Here is an 18391-nt window from a genome sequence, read left to right on the forward strand (position 1 = left end):
TGCTGTTTCTAAGCTATTATAGATTGAATGTGTTTTAAAAATTAGTTTCAGAATGGTTTGTTATAAGTATATGGATATGACATTACCATTTCAAAATATTGATCTTATATTAGATGACTGCTAAATTCACTGATTAGTTCTAATAGTTTGTAGAGTCTTTTGGATTTTCTACTTACGCAATCATGTCATCTGCACGTAATTATACTTTCACAATATTTATTACTTTTATTTTTATTACATAAGCTAGGATATTCTTTTACTGCAGTGTTGAATGGACGTAGTAAGGGTGGAAATCATTTCCTCTCTCCTTGATCTTAGGGGAAAGTTATCCAATATTTTACAGTATAATATTAGCGGCAAAGATTTTTTTGCCACCTTGAGAAAGTTTCTTCTAAATTGCTGAGATGTTTTTTTTTTTTTTTTACTTTGTACAATTGTTGAATTCTATCTTTTTTACTCCTACTGAGATAATGATATGTATTTCTTCTTAACTTTGTTAATAGGGTGAATTATGCCAATTGATTTTCTAAAGTTAAACCAACTTTGTATTCCTAGGGTAAATGCTCCCATTAGGTCAAGATATAATATTCTTTTTACATATCATTAAATTCCATTTGCCCTTATTTAGTTTAGGATTTATTTTTCATCTTTGTTTATGAGATGTAAGCATCTAATGTTTTTTTCCTAATAATATCCTCTTTAGATTTTAGTCATACGGTTATTCTCACCTCACAAATCAGTGCTTCATTAAGTATGGAATTGAGATTATTTCTTCCTTAAATGTTTGGTAAAATTCTCCAAAGGAGCATCTGGGCCTGGATTGTGTGAAGGTTTATAGTTGCACATTCACTTCTTAAAATAATATACAGCTCTTGTGATTTTTTATATTTTCTTGTGGTAGTTCTGGCAAATTGTGTTCTTTAAGAAACTGGTCCATTTTCATTTAAGTTATTAATTATATTGCTGTAAAGTTGTTCATAAAATATTCCAATTTTATCATGTTAATATATGTAGGTTATGTAATGGTGTCCCCTTTCTTTCATCTTCATATTGGTAACTTTTTCTGTCTCATATTTTGATCTGTCTTTTCAGAGAACCAATATTTGACTTTTTTTCCTATTGTTTTTCATTTTATAGATTTCCTTTATTGATTTCTCTTTTTCTTCATTATTTTCTACTCTCTTTAGGCTTAATTTATTTTTCCTTGTCTAGATTCTGAAGATAGAATTCTACATGATTGATATTAACTTCTTTTTTTCTAATTTATATATATTTATAACTATGAAGTTTCCTTTAAGCACTATTTTAGCTGCATCTGAAAAAATTTGATGTAGCATATTTTCACTATTACTCAGTCAAAAGCATTTTATAAATTTTATTATTATTTTGACCCTTGAGTTATTTAATATTTTACTCACTGATCAAATAAGAGATTTTGTAAAGATTTTCTTCTTTTCCTTATTGATTCACAGGTTTATTTTATTTATTTATTTTTTTAATTTTTTAACAAGGTTACTTTTTATTTTATTTTATTTTATTTATCTGTTTTTAGAGAGAGGGGAAAGAAGAAAGAGAGGGAGAGAAACATCAATGTGCAGTTGCCTTTCATGTGCCCCCATCTGGGGATCTGGCCTGCAACCTAGTCATGTGCCCTGACTGGGAATTGAACCAGCGACACTTGGTTCGCAGGCCAACGCTCAATCCACTGAGCTATAGCAGCCAGGCACAGGTTTATTGAGGTTAGAAAACACACTTTTTCAATTTCTATCTCTCTGTATTCTATAGTTATTTGTTTTAGTGTTCTATAACATAATTAAATTAATTTGTTTAATATTGTTCAAAATTTATATATTCTCACTGATTTTGTCTACCTATTGAAAGATATATGCTAAAAAATATGATGACTCTGGATCTGTCCATTTCTTCTTTATTTCTGTCTATTTTTTCTTGCTTTATTTCTTTTGAAACAGCATTAGTAGATGCATACACAATTAAGATTTTTATGTATTTTTAATGATCTGACCCACTGATTATTATGAAATATCTCACTGTATCTCTGGTGATACCCTTTATCTTAGAAGTCTACTTTATTTGATATTTATATAACCATACCAGCTTTTTAATGATTAGTATTTTTGAGTAGTATAACTTTTTCAACCTTTTGTTTTTATCCTATCTGTGTCTATGTATTTAATGTGTGACTCTTTGCCCAGATATTGATTTCCAAATCTTTTCCTCACTAAAAGGGAGCATATATCCTTAGAGAATGGTTGAACTCATAATTGAACAAACAAACAAAAAAAGAGCCTGGGCTATTTTGTTGCACTATAAATTAAGGAAGCACTTAAAATAATATTGGGACATATCAAAATGATGCAGGAGCCAGCTTTTAGGGTCTCCCACTAGCCAAATCTGGGACAGTTTGAACATTGGAATAGGTAAGGACAATTATGGGTTATAATAAATAAGAATCCAAGAGTCCATACTGCTAATAAAAAAAAAAAAAGAAAGGAAGGAAGGAAGAGAAAGAAGGAGAGAGAAAGAGAATGATAGGTAGTGTGTTTGGGGGCTCTTCTATAAAGAAGAATCCCAATTGATCAATACAGACCAAGTGATGTAGTTAAAAAAAAATCATTTAAAACGTCATATTAAAGTGGATCTGGGCAAGAATAATCAATACTAGTAATTAAAACCATCAATGGCAGTATTTAGCACATTAGGGGAACAATTTGATGAGGAAAATGATATTACATAATCTAAAGAATTTTCCCAGTTCTTTATTAACCATAAAAGGCAAAATAGTAACTTTGAAATGGAGAAAAGAGATAGCATATTAGTCAACTCCTCAAAATTAACATTATTAATAAGAGAAAACAGGCATCATATGTCTTCAGATATAATACTTTGAGAAGATCATATAATTTGTGTAATATTTCATCCAAAATGCATAACCTGAATCTAATCATAAGGACACATCAGAGAAATACAAATTGAGGGAAATGTCATAAAACAAATAGGCTTGCATTCTTTGAAAATCCATTAAAAACATAGGAACTGTTTCCAATTTTAAAAGTCTGAAAAAAAGTGAAAACTAGATACAATATGTGATCCTGGACTAGATTCTGTAATGGGGAAATTTCTATAAAGGACATTATTGGGACAGTTGATAAAAACATGAGTAGTATGTTAATGCAAATATTGTATCAATATTGATAATTGTATGGAGATTATGTAAGAGAATAGCCTTGTTCTTGGAAAACACCCTTAAAGTATTAAAGTATTAAGGGTAAAAGGGCATGATATATGAAGCCTACTCTCAAATGGTTCAGAAGACTCAGACAGCAAATGTGCCGAAATGTAAACATTGGTCATTCTGGATAAAAAAGGTTCTTTGTCTATATTTACAACATTTTCTGTTTGAAATATTTGAAAAGAAAAGGTGTGTCTTGTATAAAAAGAATATGGTTTTTTTCTTTTTAAAACTTCTGTTCAACAATCAATAATCTGTCTTTTAATTGAAGATTTTGGTCCATTTATATTTAAAGTATATACTAATATACTATTCTTTGTTCCATTGTTTGTTTTTTCTTCTCTTCCTTTAGATTAACCAGTTATTTTTATTATTCTCTTTTAAATTAAATATCCTGGGGTGACCTGGTTAATAAGATTATGTTTCAAATGTACAATTCTACAATTCACCATCTGTATATTACATTGTGTGCTCACCACCCAAAGTTTAGTCTCCTTCCTTCGTCATGTAGTTGACCCCCTTTACACTCTTCAACTGCACCCCACACCATGTCCCCTCTGGTAGCCACCACACTGCTGTCTGTGTCAATGAGTTTTTGTTTGTTTGTTCATCTGTTAGCCTGCAAACCCTTTAAATTATTTGGGTCTTGACAGAAAAAGTTTGCTGGCTCCTGATCTAGGTAATTGAGAAAAAGCTTACAAAAGGTCATGTTTGTTTGCCATTTGATTTCACAGCTAAGCGTAGAAGAAACATGAAACTGTTTTGTTCTGGTCTCGGTCTATCAGTAACCAGTGTTGTGGCTGGACCAGCCCAATGGTTCTTATTATGATTGCAAGATGTCCTTTAACAATAACCATCAGGAAAGTTGGAAAAGATACAGGTTTATTACTTACAGGCCCTGAAAATTGCACAGCACACCTTAGGGCCACATAGGGAGGTCAGGGGGTTGAGGGGGAAGAGAAAGAAATAATGGGCCTGGGCTTCTGCTTTTATTGGAGTAGAGGGTGGGAGCCTAAGTTTTCAAAGGCTCACTCTTTATCAGTCAATAAAAAAATGTAAGAGTGGGAATTTAAGCAGGAGAAGAGAAAAACAAGTGACCCAGGGGGGAGCTGGCCTGGCTCTTCATCTAGTCCTGATGCTGGCCATCTATTCATTTGAGATATCCATCCTTGAAAGGGTGACCTGGGCCATCAAAGCTTGTCAGGCACTTGCATTACAAAAAACAAAAAACAAAAATCCTCTTTTAGGGCTTATACCATGCTAACCAAAGTAGTTCAGGTGTCTGTAGATTCTTTTTTTAAAAATATTTTTTAAATAGGCAAGCATGTACATTTTATTTAATTCAAATCAGAATTTCAAAGCCTCTTTATCAGCCTTTTTCTACCAGTCAGATTGATCTTTGAAGTCCCTATGGCAAAAGCTGAGGTTTATCACTTAAAAAACACCTTTGCTTTATATTTAGTCTGATAATAAGGGACCAGCATGCTTGAATTAGAGTGATAGAATGCTGCTTACCTAAACATTTTTTAAAATAGTCTTTCCTCTCCTTTCTTGTCTGGGTCGATTTTATTTAGTACACAGTACAGGTGTCAAACTAGTTAGAGCTGGCTTTTCAGTTATGTATTGGTGAGTAGCAAACTACCTCAAAGCTTAGTGGCTTAAAGCAATAACAATTTATTATTTCTCACAATTCTATGGATTGACTTGGTGGTTGTCCTGCATTCTGAGGTGTCAAATGGGGTGCTGGAATGGCTGAAAGGGCCAAAATAGCATCCCTGGCGTTGCTGCCATTGGTGCTCACTGCTGGGGGGAGCTCAGTTGGGTGTGTCAGCTGGGGGCCTTGGCTCTTCTCTAATGAGTCTCTTATGTGGTTGCCCTGGCTTTTTACTTGGGGTTGTTGGACTCTAAGGAAGAGCATTCCAAACCCAGTCTAAGAAATTACATACCACCATTAAACTATATTGATCAAAATAGATCAGAGAAATGTACCCTGGTTATGTAAGATGTCAACATTGTGGAAAGCTGGGTGAAGAGTGCACAGAAATCGACTGGATTATGTTTGCAACTCTCCTATCAGTTAATATTAAAAAATAAAAGTTTATAAAGTAATAAGCCAACAGAGATTTATGGGGAAGGAAAACAGACTCCCCTGTTGATGGTGGAGTGATGAGGTCATGTTGCAAGAGAGCACAGCACGTAGGATGGGAGAGGTTGTTGCAGCAACCTAGTGGACTTTGAAAACCTGTCCAGGACATCTCAGCCATGGCATGATTTAGGGAAAGAGAGAGAATGTGTGTGTGTATGTGTGTGTGTGTGTGTGTCAGGGTTGGGGGAGGGGTCTTGTTTCTAATGCTTTCTCACTTGAATTTGACAATCTTCCTCTTTCACTTTATTTTATTTTATTTATTATTGTTTTTCAATTACAGTTGTCCCATTTTTCCCCCATTGCTCCCCTCCATGTGGTTCATTGGAGAGAGAGCCTGCCTGCAAAAGACCTCTTTCACTTTTGAATCAGCTATTAGGAAGTACTTCTGTGTTTATATTGCTCTCCACTCCCCCTTGGGTCAAATTTTCCGAGCCTGATCCAGAAAAAATAACTTGCCTTATATCAAGCCAAGAGGCAGTCACTGACTTCCTACTGTGATGTGCTGACCCTGAGACTGAGAATCAGACATCTAAGTCCATCATGGGCAAACTTTAGAGTTAAAGGACAGAGTGTTTTTCCCCAAAGACCTGGCTCTCTAGGTTGCAATCTCTAGATTCTAGACTAACTGCTGATCATCAGTATGTGCTTTGTGAGCTAATAAATCACAAAACATCCGTACTTTTTAAAGCTTGGTTGTGATCATTTCCCAGTCACTTGTAAATGCTTCAAAATTTATTTACAACTACATTTTAGGGTTTGTTTTGGACTCTTTTCCTGAAGTTTCAAACTCTCCCTGCTGCTCCTTTAACTTTCCTTCTTACCCCAGCGTGGGAACAGAGGGTTTACAAATGAAGAGAAAGTAACCCGGGATGATTTTGGCATGAAAATTCCATAAAAATTTTTACTGTTTAAGAAAGCACCATATTCATATGTGAAATTAATCTGTGTTTTGTGTTTGTGTTATCTATACCAGATTTGGTATAAGAGCATGATAGTTTTCTAAAATGAACCAGAAAGGTTTCCATCCTTGTATGTTCAGCAATAATTTAATAAATAACACAGGAGTCATCTTTGGACAGGGCACATATTTTAGAAGTAGAACTTTGATAAGTCTTTCAAATTTTTCAGTGGTAATTGGTCTATTTAGGTTTTCTGTTCATTCTTGAGTCAGTTGTTAAAATTTATATTTGTATAAAATCAGCAATTTCATTTAGATCTTCAAATTTGTTAGCAAAAAGCTCTACTTGATACTTTATTTTGATCTTCCAACTGTATCCTTATCTGTGGCTTTACTGCCTTTTTCTTTGCCAACCTTCAGAAAAGTTGTACATTAAAAAAAAGTATTTTCCTTTATCAATCTTAGCTATCTTTTCTTTTATTGTCTTTTTGGAAGAAAAAGCTTTGATTTTTATTTGCTAATTATACTTTTCTGTTTGTTTTGTAATGCATTAACTTTATTAATTTATTTGGCTTTGTGACGACTCTCATTTTACAGGAAGGTCCAGAAACAGATAGATGCCTGTGTGATAAATTTTCAGCATGGATATAACATTTATCCAAACTAGTGGCAGGGCACGTGGTAGAGGGGAAGGCTGTTAGATGTGGTAGGGGCTTCTGAAGGGTCAGTAGGTAAAGCTGGAAATGTAGGAATCATTTTTGCTTTTTTATGAGTGATGTACAAAGATAGTCCTTTTGAGTGTTTTCACTGTAGTATAATGAATAAGTTAAAGATGTTTAGAGTAAGTGGAGCATAAATGACAGAAAGAAAATGAAGTGAGCACATTTAATGGTCTTAGGTAGATCTGCCCTGTTCTGGCTACTGTCTGAAATTTTAAACCAATAGGTACTCCATGGCTTCTAGAAGATTATATTTCTAAATTCAAATTTATGAAATATCTTGTTATTCAGTGATACTTTTTCTTCCATCAATGCTATAAACTTCCCGCACCATTGTGTGTAATCGCTCCCTTCTTGAAACAAAGGCAGATTCCCAAAGAGCAGAAAAGAGATTTTTATGATACTTGAAAAGCAAACTATCATCCCTCCTTAGGAAGAAAAACTGAAATTGAATTGGAATGTAGGGCTCTGTGGATTTTGTTGTTTTTGTAAAATGCCTGTAATGCATAATCCCTGTTCTGCCAGGAATTCTTACTCTCCAAGAGTATCCAAGGAATTAAACACTCAAAGATCCATAATAGTTTGTGAGTAGAAGCACCTCTTTATTAACACCTGCAAAGGAGCCTACTGTCGCAAGGCAGTACTCCAATGAAGTCTGAGGTGGAAGCACACAGGTCAGGCTTGAGATATAAGCAAATCCTCTAAATTGTCTGAGAAGAAGAGAGTTGACATTTGATGAAATAAGATTTAGGATGGGAACAACTTGGGAGAAAGAGGAAGAGAGGGAGTTCAATTACAAATATTCAAAGTTTGAGATATCAGTTACTTAAGGGAAAATGTCATTAAGCTTTGTGATAGGACTCTGGTGTCAGGAAAGTTACAGGATAAAGATAAAAATTTAGAGTTCATCAATAAACAGCTGCTCTATCTGTCATGAGATTGGATGAGAGCACCGAAAGAGTATAGATAGAAAAGAGGTCCCATGATCTCTTATATTGTTGAATTACTATTATTTCAGATGTGTCTGGAGTGGAAAAATGTTGAGATCATTATACTAGAAACTTTTTTAGGCTCTTATTGTGTCACAGATGTAGTTAAGATCTGTATTTCAGTGTTGAAAAGAGTTGAGGACCTATCCAGTTTGTAAAATGAAATAAAATAGAAATGAGTGAAGAATAGTACCTGGCACACAGAGGTACTTACTAAATGCTTATTGAGTGACTGACTCAGTTTGCTTTGTTGCATTGGGAGTTTATAGTGCATAGCCTCAAATTTAAATCCCTGGTCACATCACTACAGTATCATCATCCTTACATGATGGTTGTTAGGACCTTTGAATAAGAAAACAATGATTTCTCCAACTCATTTCCTTTTATACACTGATGCTCTCTTTGTACATAACAGCCCCATATACTGTCACCATGACAACACACTGCCCTTATTAGTTCCATGTAGACCATTAGAAATACTTTATTAGACTTTCCTAAAATCTCTCAGACAAGCAGAATCTGGCTTCAGCATGCCTCGTACCTCTGGCTAAGTGGCTCTAGGCCCTGACACCTGTGGCAGCTGGCCTTGTTTTGCAGCTTGGCCTTTCCTGGGCACCTCTAAACCCAGCACAAGTAGCAGGCATTGGCAGATTGCTTTGTAGCTCATGCTGATAAGCTCTGGGCAGAACATAGATGGTGGCTGACCTTGAGCTGCAACTCCAGGGAGGACCCAGAGCCTGTGCACCCAGTAACAGCTTCAAATTATGTTGAAGTGCCATCCAACTACCTCCACAAGCAACACACTTAAGGGGAAGACTCAGCAGGACCAAAGCCCCACTGAAGTCCTATTCCATGGGATGGGCCCCTCATAGCTGATCTTCCACGGAGGTTCCTGACACTTCTCTCAGCTCATCAGCCTGGCAGTGAACTCATTCCATTGGCATTCCAACAGAAATCAAAACTAAACTACAAGAGGCTGTACACAGACTGTGGGAGGAGATACAGTCGTCGTCGTCGTCGTCGGCAGCCGTCCGTCTCGAGAGACGATGGCGTAGCTTCTTGAGAGTCTATCTGCACCGCCGAGAATGGCTGTGCAGTCCGACTTGGGAGTGACAATCCCTGCCACACTTGTTACAGGTGAAGGCAGATGGCTGTTGTTGCTGCTGTTGACGCTGCTTCCACCTCGATCTTTTCTGGACCGCCTTCTTGTTGCGCGCAGCCTCTGCACGTGACGTACCTTGCCTGACCGCGAGCCTCCAGGCTAGGCGGTCGTCTGCTTGAACTTCCCATGTGTTGAGATTGATGGAGCATTGTGTCATGTCCTTTTTGCAGATGTCTTTGAACCGCAGTTTTGGGCGCCCTGTCATCCTCTTGCCTTCTGCTAGCTCGCCGTAGAGGAGGTCTTTGGGGATACGGCCTGCATCCATTCTTTTGACATGGCCGAGCCACCTGAGGCATCTCTCGCTAAGAACTGCATGCAAACTGCTCATATTGGCTCGCTTCAGCACCTCGGTGTTGGGAACCTTATCCTGCCAGGTGACATGCAGGACGTGTCGCAGGCACCTCATGTGGAAGCTGTTGAGTTTCCTTTCGTGCCTTGCGTAGGTGGTCCACGTCTCGCTGCCATAGAGGAGAGTGCTGAGTACGCAGGCTTGGTAGATGCGCAGTCTGGTTTTCTCAGTGAGGCTGGAATTGTTCCACGCTCGCCGGTTCAGTCTGGCCATAACTGTGGCTGCCCTGGCGATTCTCCGGTTGACCTCCAAGTCGACTGACAGAGAGCTCGAGATGGTGGACCCGAGGTAAGTGAAGTCGTTGACAACCTCCAGGGTGTATCCGTCGATGGTGATGCATGGGGGAGTCCCCGTGCCTTGAGCCATAACATTCGTCTTCGTCAGGCTGATGGCTAGTCCGAACTCCTTGCATGCGTGGGAAAGGCAAGTGACTAGCTGCTGGAGTCCCTCTTCGGAGTGTGATGTCAAAGCTGCGTCGTCGGCGAAGAGCATCTCACGGATGAGCACCTCTTTGACTTTGGTCTTGGCTCGTAGACGGGCCAGGTTGTAGAGCTTGCCATCAGATCTGGTGTGAATGAAGACACCCTCGCTGCAGTCCTTAAAGGCGTATTGGAGGAGCATGGAGAAGAAGATTCCGAACAGCGTAGGCGCGAGGACGCAGCCCTGCTTTACTCCGCTGCTGACTGGGAAGGCCTCAGAGGTTGCGCCGTTGTAGGACACCATGCTGTGCATGTTGTCGTGAAAGGACATGACCACAGCAAGCAGATGTGGTGGACAGCCAATCTTCCGTAGCAAGATGAAGAGTCCGCTTCGACTGACCAGATCAAACGCCTTCGTGAGGTCAATAAAGGCGAGGTAGAGTGGTTTATGCTGCTCGTGACACTTCTCCTGCAGCTAGTGTAGGGAGAAGATCATGTCCACTGTTGATCGGCCAGCTCTGAAGCCACACTGGGACTCTGGGTAGACGCGGGAAGCAAGGGTCTGCAGGCGGGCAAGAGCGACCCGGGCGAATACTTTGCCAGGCAAAGTATTCGCCCGGAGATACAGTAGTCCCTCGCTATATTACGGTTCACTTATCACAACCTCACTGTATCGCGGGATTTTAAAAAATATTATATTTAATTATTTATTACGGATTTTTCACTATATTGTGGGACTTCGCAGTACTGTATACATATGTTGTTAAAGTTATGCAGGCTTAAGAGTGTAGAATAAATGTAAGGTTCCTACTTCATGGGGGGTCTGGAACATAATAACCATGATAAGTGAGGGAATATTGTACACCTGGAGTGCCCAGCTCAGCTGAATGGGGTGGTACTGCCACTGGACCCTATGAGATACCTACTACATTAGGTCACTCTACCAAGCCCAAGAGACACAGCAACTCTACTTAATACATAGAAAAAAACACAAGGAAGCAGTCAAGATGAGGAGACAAATAAACAGTCCCCAAGTGAAAGAACAACAACAAAAAACCTAAATGAAATGGAGGCAAGCAAACTAACAGATACAGAGTTCAAAATAATGGTTATAATGATGCTCAAGGAACTTAGTGAGAACTTCAACTGCAGAAAAAAGGACATGAACCATTCGAAAAAGCAGTCAGAAGTAAAGAATGCACTAACTGAAATGAAGAATAATTTACAGGGAATCAACAGTAGAGAAGAATGAAGCCAAAATCACATTAGTGATTTGGAATATAAGGAAGCAAAAACACCCAATCAGAAAGAAAAAAGAAAAAAGAATTAAAATAAAAATGAGGATGGTGTAAGGATCCTCTGGGACAACTTCAAATGTAGCAACATTCACATCATAAGCATGCCAGAAAAAGAAGAGAGCAGGAAATTGAAAACCTATTTGAAAAAATGACTGAAAACTTTCCTAACCCGGTGAAGGATATAGACATGCAAGTCCAGAAAGCACAGAGTCCCAAACAAGATGATCCCAAAGAAGACCGCACCAAGAAATACTGTAATTAAAATGCAAAAGCTTAAATACAAAGAGAGAATCTTAAAAGTAGCAAGAGAAAAGTAGTTATTTACAAGGGAGCTCCCATAAAACTGTCAGTTTATTTCTCAACAGAAACTTTGCAGGCCAAGAGGGATTGACAAGAAATATTCAAAGTGATGAAAAGCAAAGACCTGCAAACAAGAGTACTTAACCCAGCACAGTGATCATTTAGAATTGAAGACCATATAAAGAGCTTCCCAGACAAGAAAAAAATAAAGGAGTTCACCATCACCAAACCAGTATTATGTGAAATCCTAAAGGGTCTTCTTTAAGAGGAAGAAGGAAAAGATAAAACAATATGAACAATAAAATGGCAATAAATACATATCTATCAACAATTCAATCTAAAAAACAAAATAAACAAAGAAACAGAACAAAAACAGACTCATACATACAGATAACTTTTTGACAGTTACCAGATGGGAGGGATGTTGGGGAGATGGGTGAAGAAGGTTAAGGGATTAAGAGGTACAAATTGGTAGTTACAGAATGGTCATGGGAATGTAAAGTATAGCATAGGGAATATAGCCAGTAATATTCTAATAACTATTATGCTGTCAGATGAGTAGGAGATTTATGGAGATGTTCACATAGTAAGTTATATAATGTCTAATCACTGGGGTATACACCTTAAATGAATATAATATTGTATGTCAACTCTAATTGAAAAATAAAAAGTAAAAGTGTAAAAAATACTTTATAAATGGAATATTCAGTTTTAGTCTACCCACATTTGCCTTTTTTTATAATAAAGTCAGAGATAATGAACAACATATTAAGTTTTTTTTTTTAAACTCAGAATACAATGTGTTCATGAGGTTTTTATTTAATAGTTCCTACAGTCATGTGAGACCTATCGTGGGTATTTAACATTTAGAAACTATTTTGTTCCCTTAACAAGTAGAAGATAATCTTCTAGCTGGTAGGTGTAAAATTAGGTGCCAGAAACACACAAACAATAAGCAAAAACAAACAGCTTTCCTTCCTTCAGGAGACTAACAACACAACACCTAATATATTCATGTGCATGATACATGAATCTGCAAATTTAAAATTAGAGGTGATATGATCAGATAGTGCTATCTTCATTTTTCCTAACACAAACACAACAGATTATCAATGTTCTTTTATATTTGCAGTTTTAGATTTTACTCTGAGAGTCTTAGCTTGTTGTAACATTGACAGGTTTAGAACTTGTCAGAAGACAAGATAGCTAAATAAGGAAAAGAAGAGACAGCATATTAATTTCAATCAGTGGGTGGTTGTCCTGTTACATTTCAAAATATATTTATTTGTTAAAGAGGCATTTTCCTTTAACCCTGGCAATAAAAAGTGCTTTAGGAAAGGTTTCAGAAAAAAATACCCCCAAAACCCACTACCTTGTTTAATTATATTTTATAGTTAGTGTTAATGATCATCTTTCAGATTTTTCTAAGGACAGAAAGGGTGTCCAACACTGACTGGGATTAATAATAATAATATTGAGCACTTAGTATGTGTTAGGCATGTTAGTCTGCCTATTTATATTCATGTCCTCATTTAATCTTTACAATAATATAGTAAGGTGTGTACTGTTATCAGCCCCATTTTAAAAATGAGGAATCTGGGGCATAAAGAGATTTAAGTAACTTGTTTGGTTCCTAAATGGTGGAGGCAAAGTAGAGAACATTCTGGATCTCATTGGTACTCATCTTTATCAGTAAAAGGTCCATTTTCATTTGTTCTCAAGGTAACTATCACATAGAGCATTTGTAGCAGAATTTTTACTATGAGTGAATATTTTACTAAGTGAAGACATTTCTAGTACTTTGCTATATATCTTGGTTATTAACTGCTCTCTTGTTACTTCCTGTCACTGTATATTTTCCATATACCTCCAGCCAGACTCTAGAACCCAGAATTCCACTCCTGAGGTCACTGTGATGTTGATGTTTCCATTCAAGCCCTGCTCTCTGGAGCCCTGCTCTGTACCCCTGACTCACAGCACGTGCTAATGGCTCCAGGTGGCAGTGATGCAACCACCTTAGTTACTAAATGCATTAGCAGTGAGCATTGCTGTGGGTGCAAGAGCAAACTCAGTCTGGGATGAGATCAAAGTGCACACTGTACACTAAAGCAATGGAAAGAACTCAGAGTGTAACTGTGAAAGGCACTGTTATTATTCCTGGAAAGACCCTGTAGTGTTAAAAGCTCATTAAAATATTTTGTTCTTGAGATTTGCTCTTTCTTTCACATTTGGTTGGAGTTCGGGATTTTCTAGCGGTTTCTGGGCTATAGGGTTCTTTCTGAGCTACTTTGTAGCAATTCGAGAGTTTTGAGTATCACCTTCTGCTGAACCCTTTGGAGAATCTAGGAGTTTCAGGCTGTGTCTAGACATCCAATGGACTCCCCAAAGAAGATTAACCCAACCTGGACCCCTAAGTCTCTTCAGATGCCCCGTGAAGAATATTCGGCTGACACTCAAGCTGTCTCAGAACCATTAGCAAAGAACCCTGGTAACTTGACACTCAACCTTAGTACCAAACTCCCTTCCCTTCTACCGGAATGCTCACCCCAACAGCAGGACGGAGAAAAACCCTTACAGGGGCTGGGCCTGGGGCTGAGTCAAGGCGAGCTCTACCAGAGAAGACATGGCATGAGGACATTGGTGACTGCTGGGAAAGAAAGGATACAAAGGATGCTGCAAGTTATTAGATACCACACCCTGTCTCTGCTTCAAAAAGACCCACAGGAGAGGAAACTTGAGATTGAATCAAGATCCAGAAAATTTAGATGGGGCTGTCGTTACTGCCTATATCATGGAGACCCTTCTGATACTATTGGCATGGAGAATAATTATGACATGGAGTCAATTCAGCCATAAAACTTACCCTTGTACTTTTTGTTTCTTGCTGGTAATGTTAAGGCCATTATGCAGCAGCTTGGGAAAGTGACTATTCTAGGATAGACTGTAGACCAATATTTTGATTACCTATGATAGAAATTTTGTGATGTCTTTTTATTTTTTTGCATCTTTTTCTTGTCTACATTGATGCTAGTGACTTATAGGGAATCTATGTAGCCTGCATTTGAATGACTTCAATTCCTTTTTTCTTTGATCCAAAGAAGTCCTAATAGGTCTTGAGTGTTATCGTTGTATTGTAGAAGCCTGGTTGGTAAGATGAAACTGAACATCAAGAATTAGAAGCAAGACTTGTGGCCAAGATGGAGGCTAAGACTGACACGTTGGGTCTCCTTCTACAACTGACTAGGAATATAACTACCTCAAAACAAAAGATAACCAGAAATTCCATAAAATAAAACCACATGGAAGCCCAATGTATGAAGTTATAAACCAGTGGTGCTCATCTGGACAGGTAGGTGGGGCAAGAAAACGTGGTGCTGTCCGTGGTAGCAGCGGGGATAGTGGCGGGACTGAGAGAAATGCCAGAGGAGCAATCTGGGCTGCAGTCAAGTCCCAGCAGCTCGCGATCCCAACGCTGGGGAGGGCAGACCCCCCCATTGCCTCGGATGGAGAGGCCCAGAGGGCGGGAGGATGGATCCCGATCTCTCAGTGGTAACAGCAGGAATTCATCTTGGACCCCCGCCCCCGCACAAAGCGCCACAGTGCGGTGAAAAATGTCGCCGATCGCCACTGGTCACCAGGTAGTGACAAGTGCATGGGGCTCCGCCCCATATAGCCTGCCCAGGAAGCAAAGCTAAACACAAATCTGTCAGAATGAAGCAGACAACGATTGAAATCCCAGTGATGCAGCTCACCAGGCAGCAGATGTGGGACCGGACAGACAAACAAATAGGAAACCTTTCTGAGGCTCAGTTCAGAGCTATAGTTATAAGGTGGCTCACAGAATTAACAAAAGATTTGGAAGAAGATAGGGAAGGAACAAAATCCACTCATACTGAAACGAACGAAACACATACGAGACAAGTGGTGAGGAAATAAAATCCAGAGATCAAATCAACAAATCAGAACATAGGGAAGGAACAAACAGTCAACCAGTCCAGAAAGAGGAAACGAAAAGTAAGGAAAGTGAGGAGAGGCTCAGAAACCTCTGAGACAGCTATAAGCAAATGAACATTCGAATAATAGGATTGCCAGAGGATGAAGAAGAACTAGAAATTGAAAAATTATGCAAAAAAGTAACGAAGCAGAACTTCCTGAACTTGGGGAAGGAAATAGACTTACAGGTCCAGGAAGCATAGAGAGTTCCAAAAAAACTGGACCCAGGGAGACTACTCCAAGACACATTATAATAAAATTGTCAAAAATTAAAGATAAAGAGATAATCTTAAAAGCAGCAAGAGAGAAGAAAAAAATCATGTACAAAGGGGTCCCAATTAGACTATCAGCGGATTTCTCAAAGAGACCTTGCAGGCAAGAAGGGACTGGCAAGAAATATTCAAAGTAATGAAAATCAAAATTCTACAGCCACAAATACTCTATCCAGCGAAAATGTCATTCGGAATAGAAGGGCAGAGAAAGTGCTTCCAGGACAAAGTAAAACTGAAGGAGTTCATTAGATCCAAACCACTATTATATGAGATGTTAAAGGGACTTGTTTAGAAGAAGGAGGATCAAAACTATGAACATTAAAATGAAAACTGCATCACAACCAACAACAGAAGCTAGGGAATCAAAACAAAGGCAAGCTAAATAGGCAACGAGAGTGGAAAAATAACTGTGGGTATGGGGAACATATTGGGGGGTTGTCAGCAGGGAGGGGGAAGGGGGAAAGGGAGGGAGATGGTACAGGAATTAAGACGCATAGTGGGAGGGAATGGAGTAGACAGGAGGAGGTTGAGAAGAACTATATGCACAACCAATGGACATGGACTAAAGTGGGGGGGGGCAACTGGAGGGAGGGGGGCGACTGGGTGGAGAGGAGCAGAGGGAAAAGAAATTGGGACAATACTAACAGCATAATCAATTAAACATATTAAAAAAAAGAATTAGAAGCAAGTAACTTGTGCAGAAAGAATGTAAAAAAAGAATTGAGCGGTTTGGTGAGCATGATTAGTCCTGGGTGTATTAACTAGATTCTCTGGTTTTCAAAAATTTGAATTATAACAATTTTTTTCATGTGCTATTTCAATTTTTAGTATCTTATTAAAATTTGAGACCTTAAAAAAATTTTATTCTCATCTTTCCATGAGAAGCGTTATTCTTAATGTTGAAAACAATAGAAAAAAACCCTGAAACAAAATCCTGTAAGGTAATAGAGAGAATTAGGTTTCACCCACAGTCCTGTACATGGGTTAAGAAGAAAAATCAGAGGTTTTTTTCCTTTTCTTTTCTTTTCTTTTCTTTTTTTTAAGAAAGAAAAAGGAAAAGCAGAGCTCTTGGAGATTTCAGTTAATGGGTAAATCTCCAAAGTGCTGGCTACTTGAAAGCAACTTAGATGAGCCTCCAGAGTCTGACACTTCATCAGAGAGTAGCCTGGTTATTCAGATCTGTGATGACTGCAGAAAAAAGGAGGCTGTTCTGTAAGATTCTTGTCTTCTAGAGTTGCTTAAAATATGGTCCTAATTTTAAGACACATGATTGGATGGCCTAGACCTGCTTTTCTCAACCTCAGCACTGGTGACATTTTGGGCCAGGTAACTGCTGTGAGTACTGTCTCTGTCTTGTGTATTGTGGGATGTTTAGCAGCATCCCTGACATCTGCCCGCAAGATGCTCTCCCTGGATCATGACAAACAAACAAACGCACACCATTGTCAAGTGTCCCATGTGTAAAATGGATAGTTGACACTTACAAATATATACAAAGTAGAGATTAAAGTTTGCATATTTGAAAATTACATATACTCTAAATCAGGGGTCCTCAACCTCCCTCTTCCAGGTGTACGCTGCTCGCATTACTGCCCCCACCAGCTCCACTTCCTCTCTGCCCCACCTTCCACCCCCATTTCACCCCAGTCCGAGGAAAAATTTTCTTCCACAAAACTGGTCCCTGCTGCCAAAAAGGTTGGGGACCACTGTTCTAAATTACCATTATCTGAATTATCTAAAGACAAATGGCACAGTAACAGCTACCAAAGGTCTAGAGTTTTGTTTTGTTTTCCAGGGGACACAAGGGGAGAGCAGAGGGGAAGAAAGGAACAACAGATAAATTAACGAAGGAAGAACAGCTTGGTGAGGTCAGTCGGAGACATGTTGATGCAAATTAAACAGCTCTCATCTTTGAACCATTGTATAAAAACAATCATTTTGTATTTGCTCATAAACGGTTAAACTGATTCCATGACCACATAGGATTGGTTTCTTTTAATTTCTTCATGTCTTTTGTTATTAGTTTGCCCTTTTTCTTATTGATTTGTAGCTTATCTTTTCACTTTGTTTATATTGTCTTGTCAAGCAAAGATCACTACTATTGATGCTGATATATATATATATATATATATATAATCTTTTTCTTTATGGTGTGTATTTTTGCATCTTATTTAAGAAAATCCATCTTACCTAAAGCCATAAGGATATTTTCTTATTAAATACTGAAAGTTTTATTTTTAAATGTAGGTCCTTAATACACATAGAAACAATTTTTATTTATGGTATGAGGTTAAGGTTCCAATTTTATATTTTTCTGTATGAATAACCAGGTGTCCTAGTACTCATGAACCCTACTGATCAGTATTGACATCTCTGTCACATAATCAATAACCAAACATGTATGGATTTGCTCCTGGGGTATCTCTTCTCTTCCTCTTTTTTTTTTCCCCCCCACATTGTCTTAACTATTATAGATTTGTAGTAAGTCTTGATATGGGTATGTCTTGATTTAATGCAGTACTATCTTCAGTATTCTTGGTCCTTTTTTAATGTAGATTTTAATCTTTTAAGTTCTACCAAACTTGTTGGCATCTTT

At 38.1% G+C, this 18391-nt stretch overlaps 1 protein-coding gene across 1 annotated transcript; it reads left to right on the forward strand.

Moving 5' to 3' along the window:
• The first annotated feature begins 13903 nt into the window (after positions 1 to 13903).
• LOC150007772 (developmental pluripotency-associated protein 3-like) lies at positions 13904 to 14386 on the forward strand. Its single transcript, XM_090280140.1, has one exon. It carries the CDS (start codon positions 13904 to 13906, stop codon positions 14384 to 14386), a length of 483 nt encoding a protein of 160 aa, XP_090136266.1.
• The last annotated feature ends 4005 nt before the right edge of the window (positions 14387 to 18391 follow it).

Source organism: Furipterus horrens, unplaced genomic scaffold (assembly GCF_987537825.1).
Source record: "Furipterus horrens unplaced genomic scaffold, mFurHor1.1.pri manual_scaffold_6, whole genome shotgun sequence".
Taxonomy (NCBI): domain Eukaryota; kingdom Metazoa; phylum Chordata; class Mammalia; order Chiroptera; family Furipteridae; genus Furipterus; species Furipterus horrens.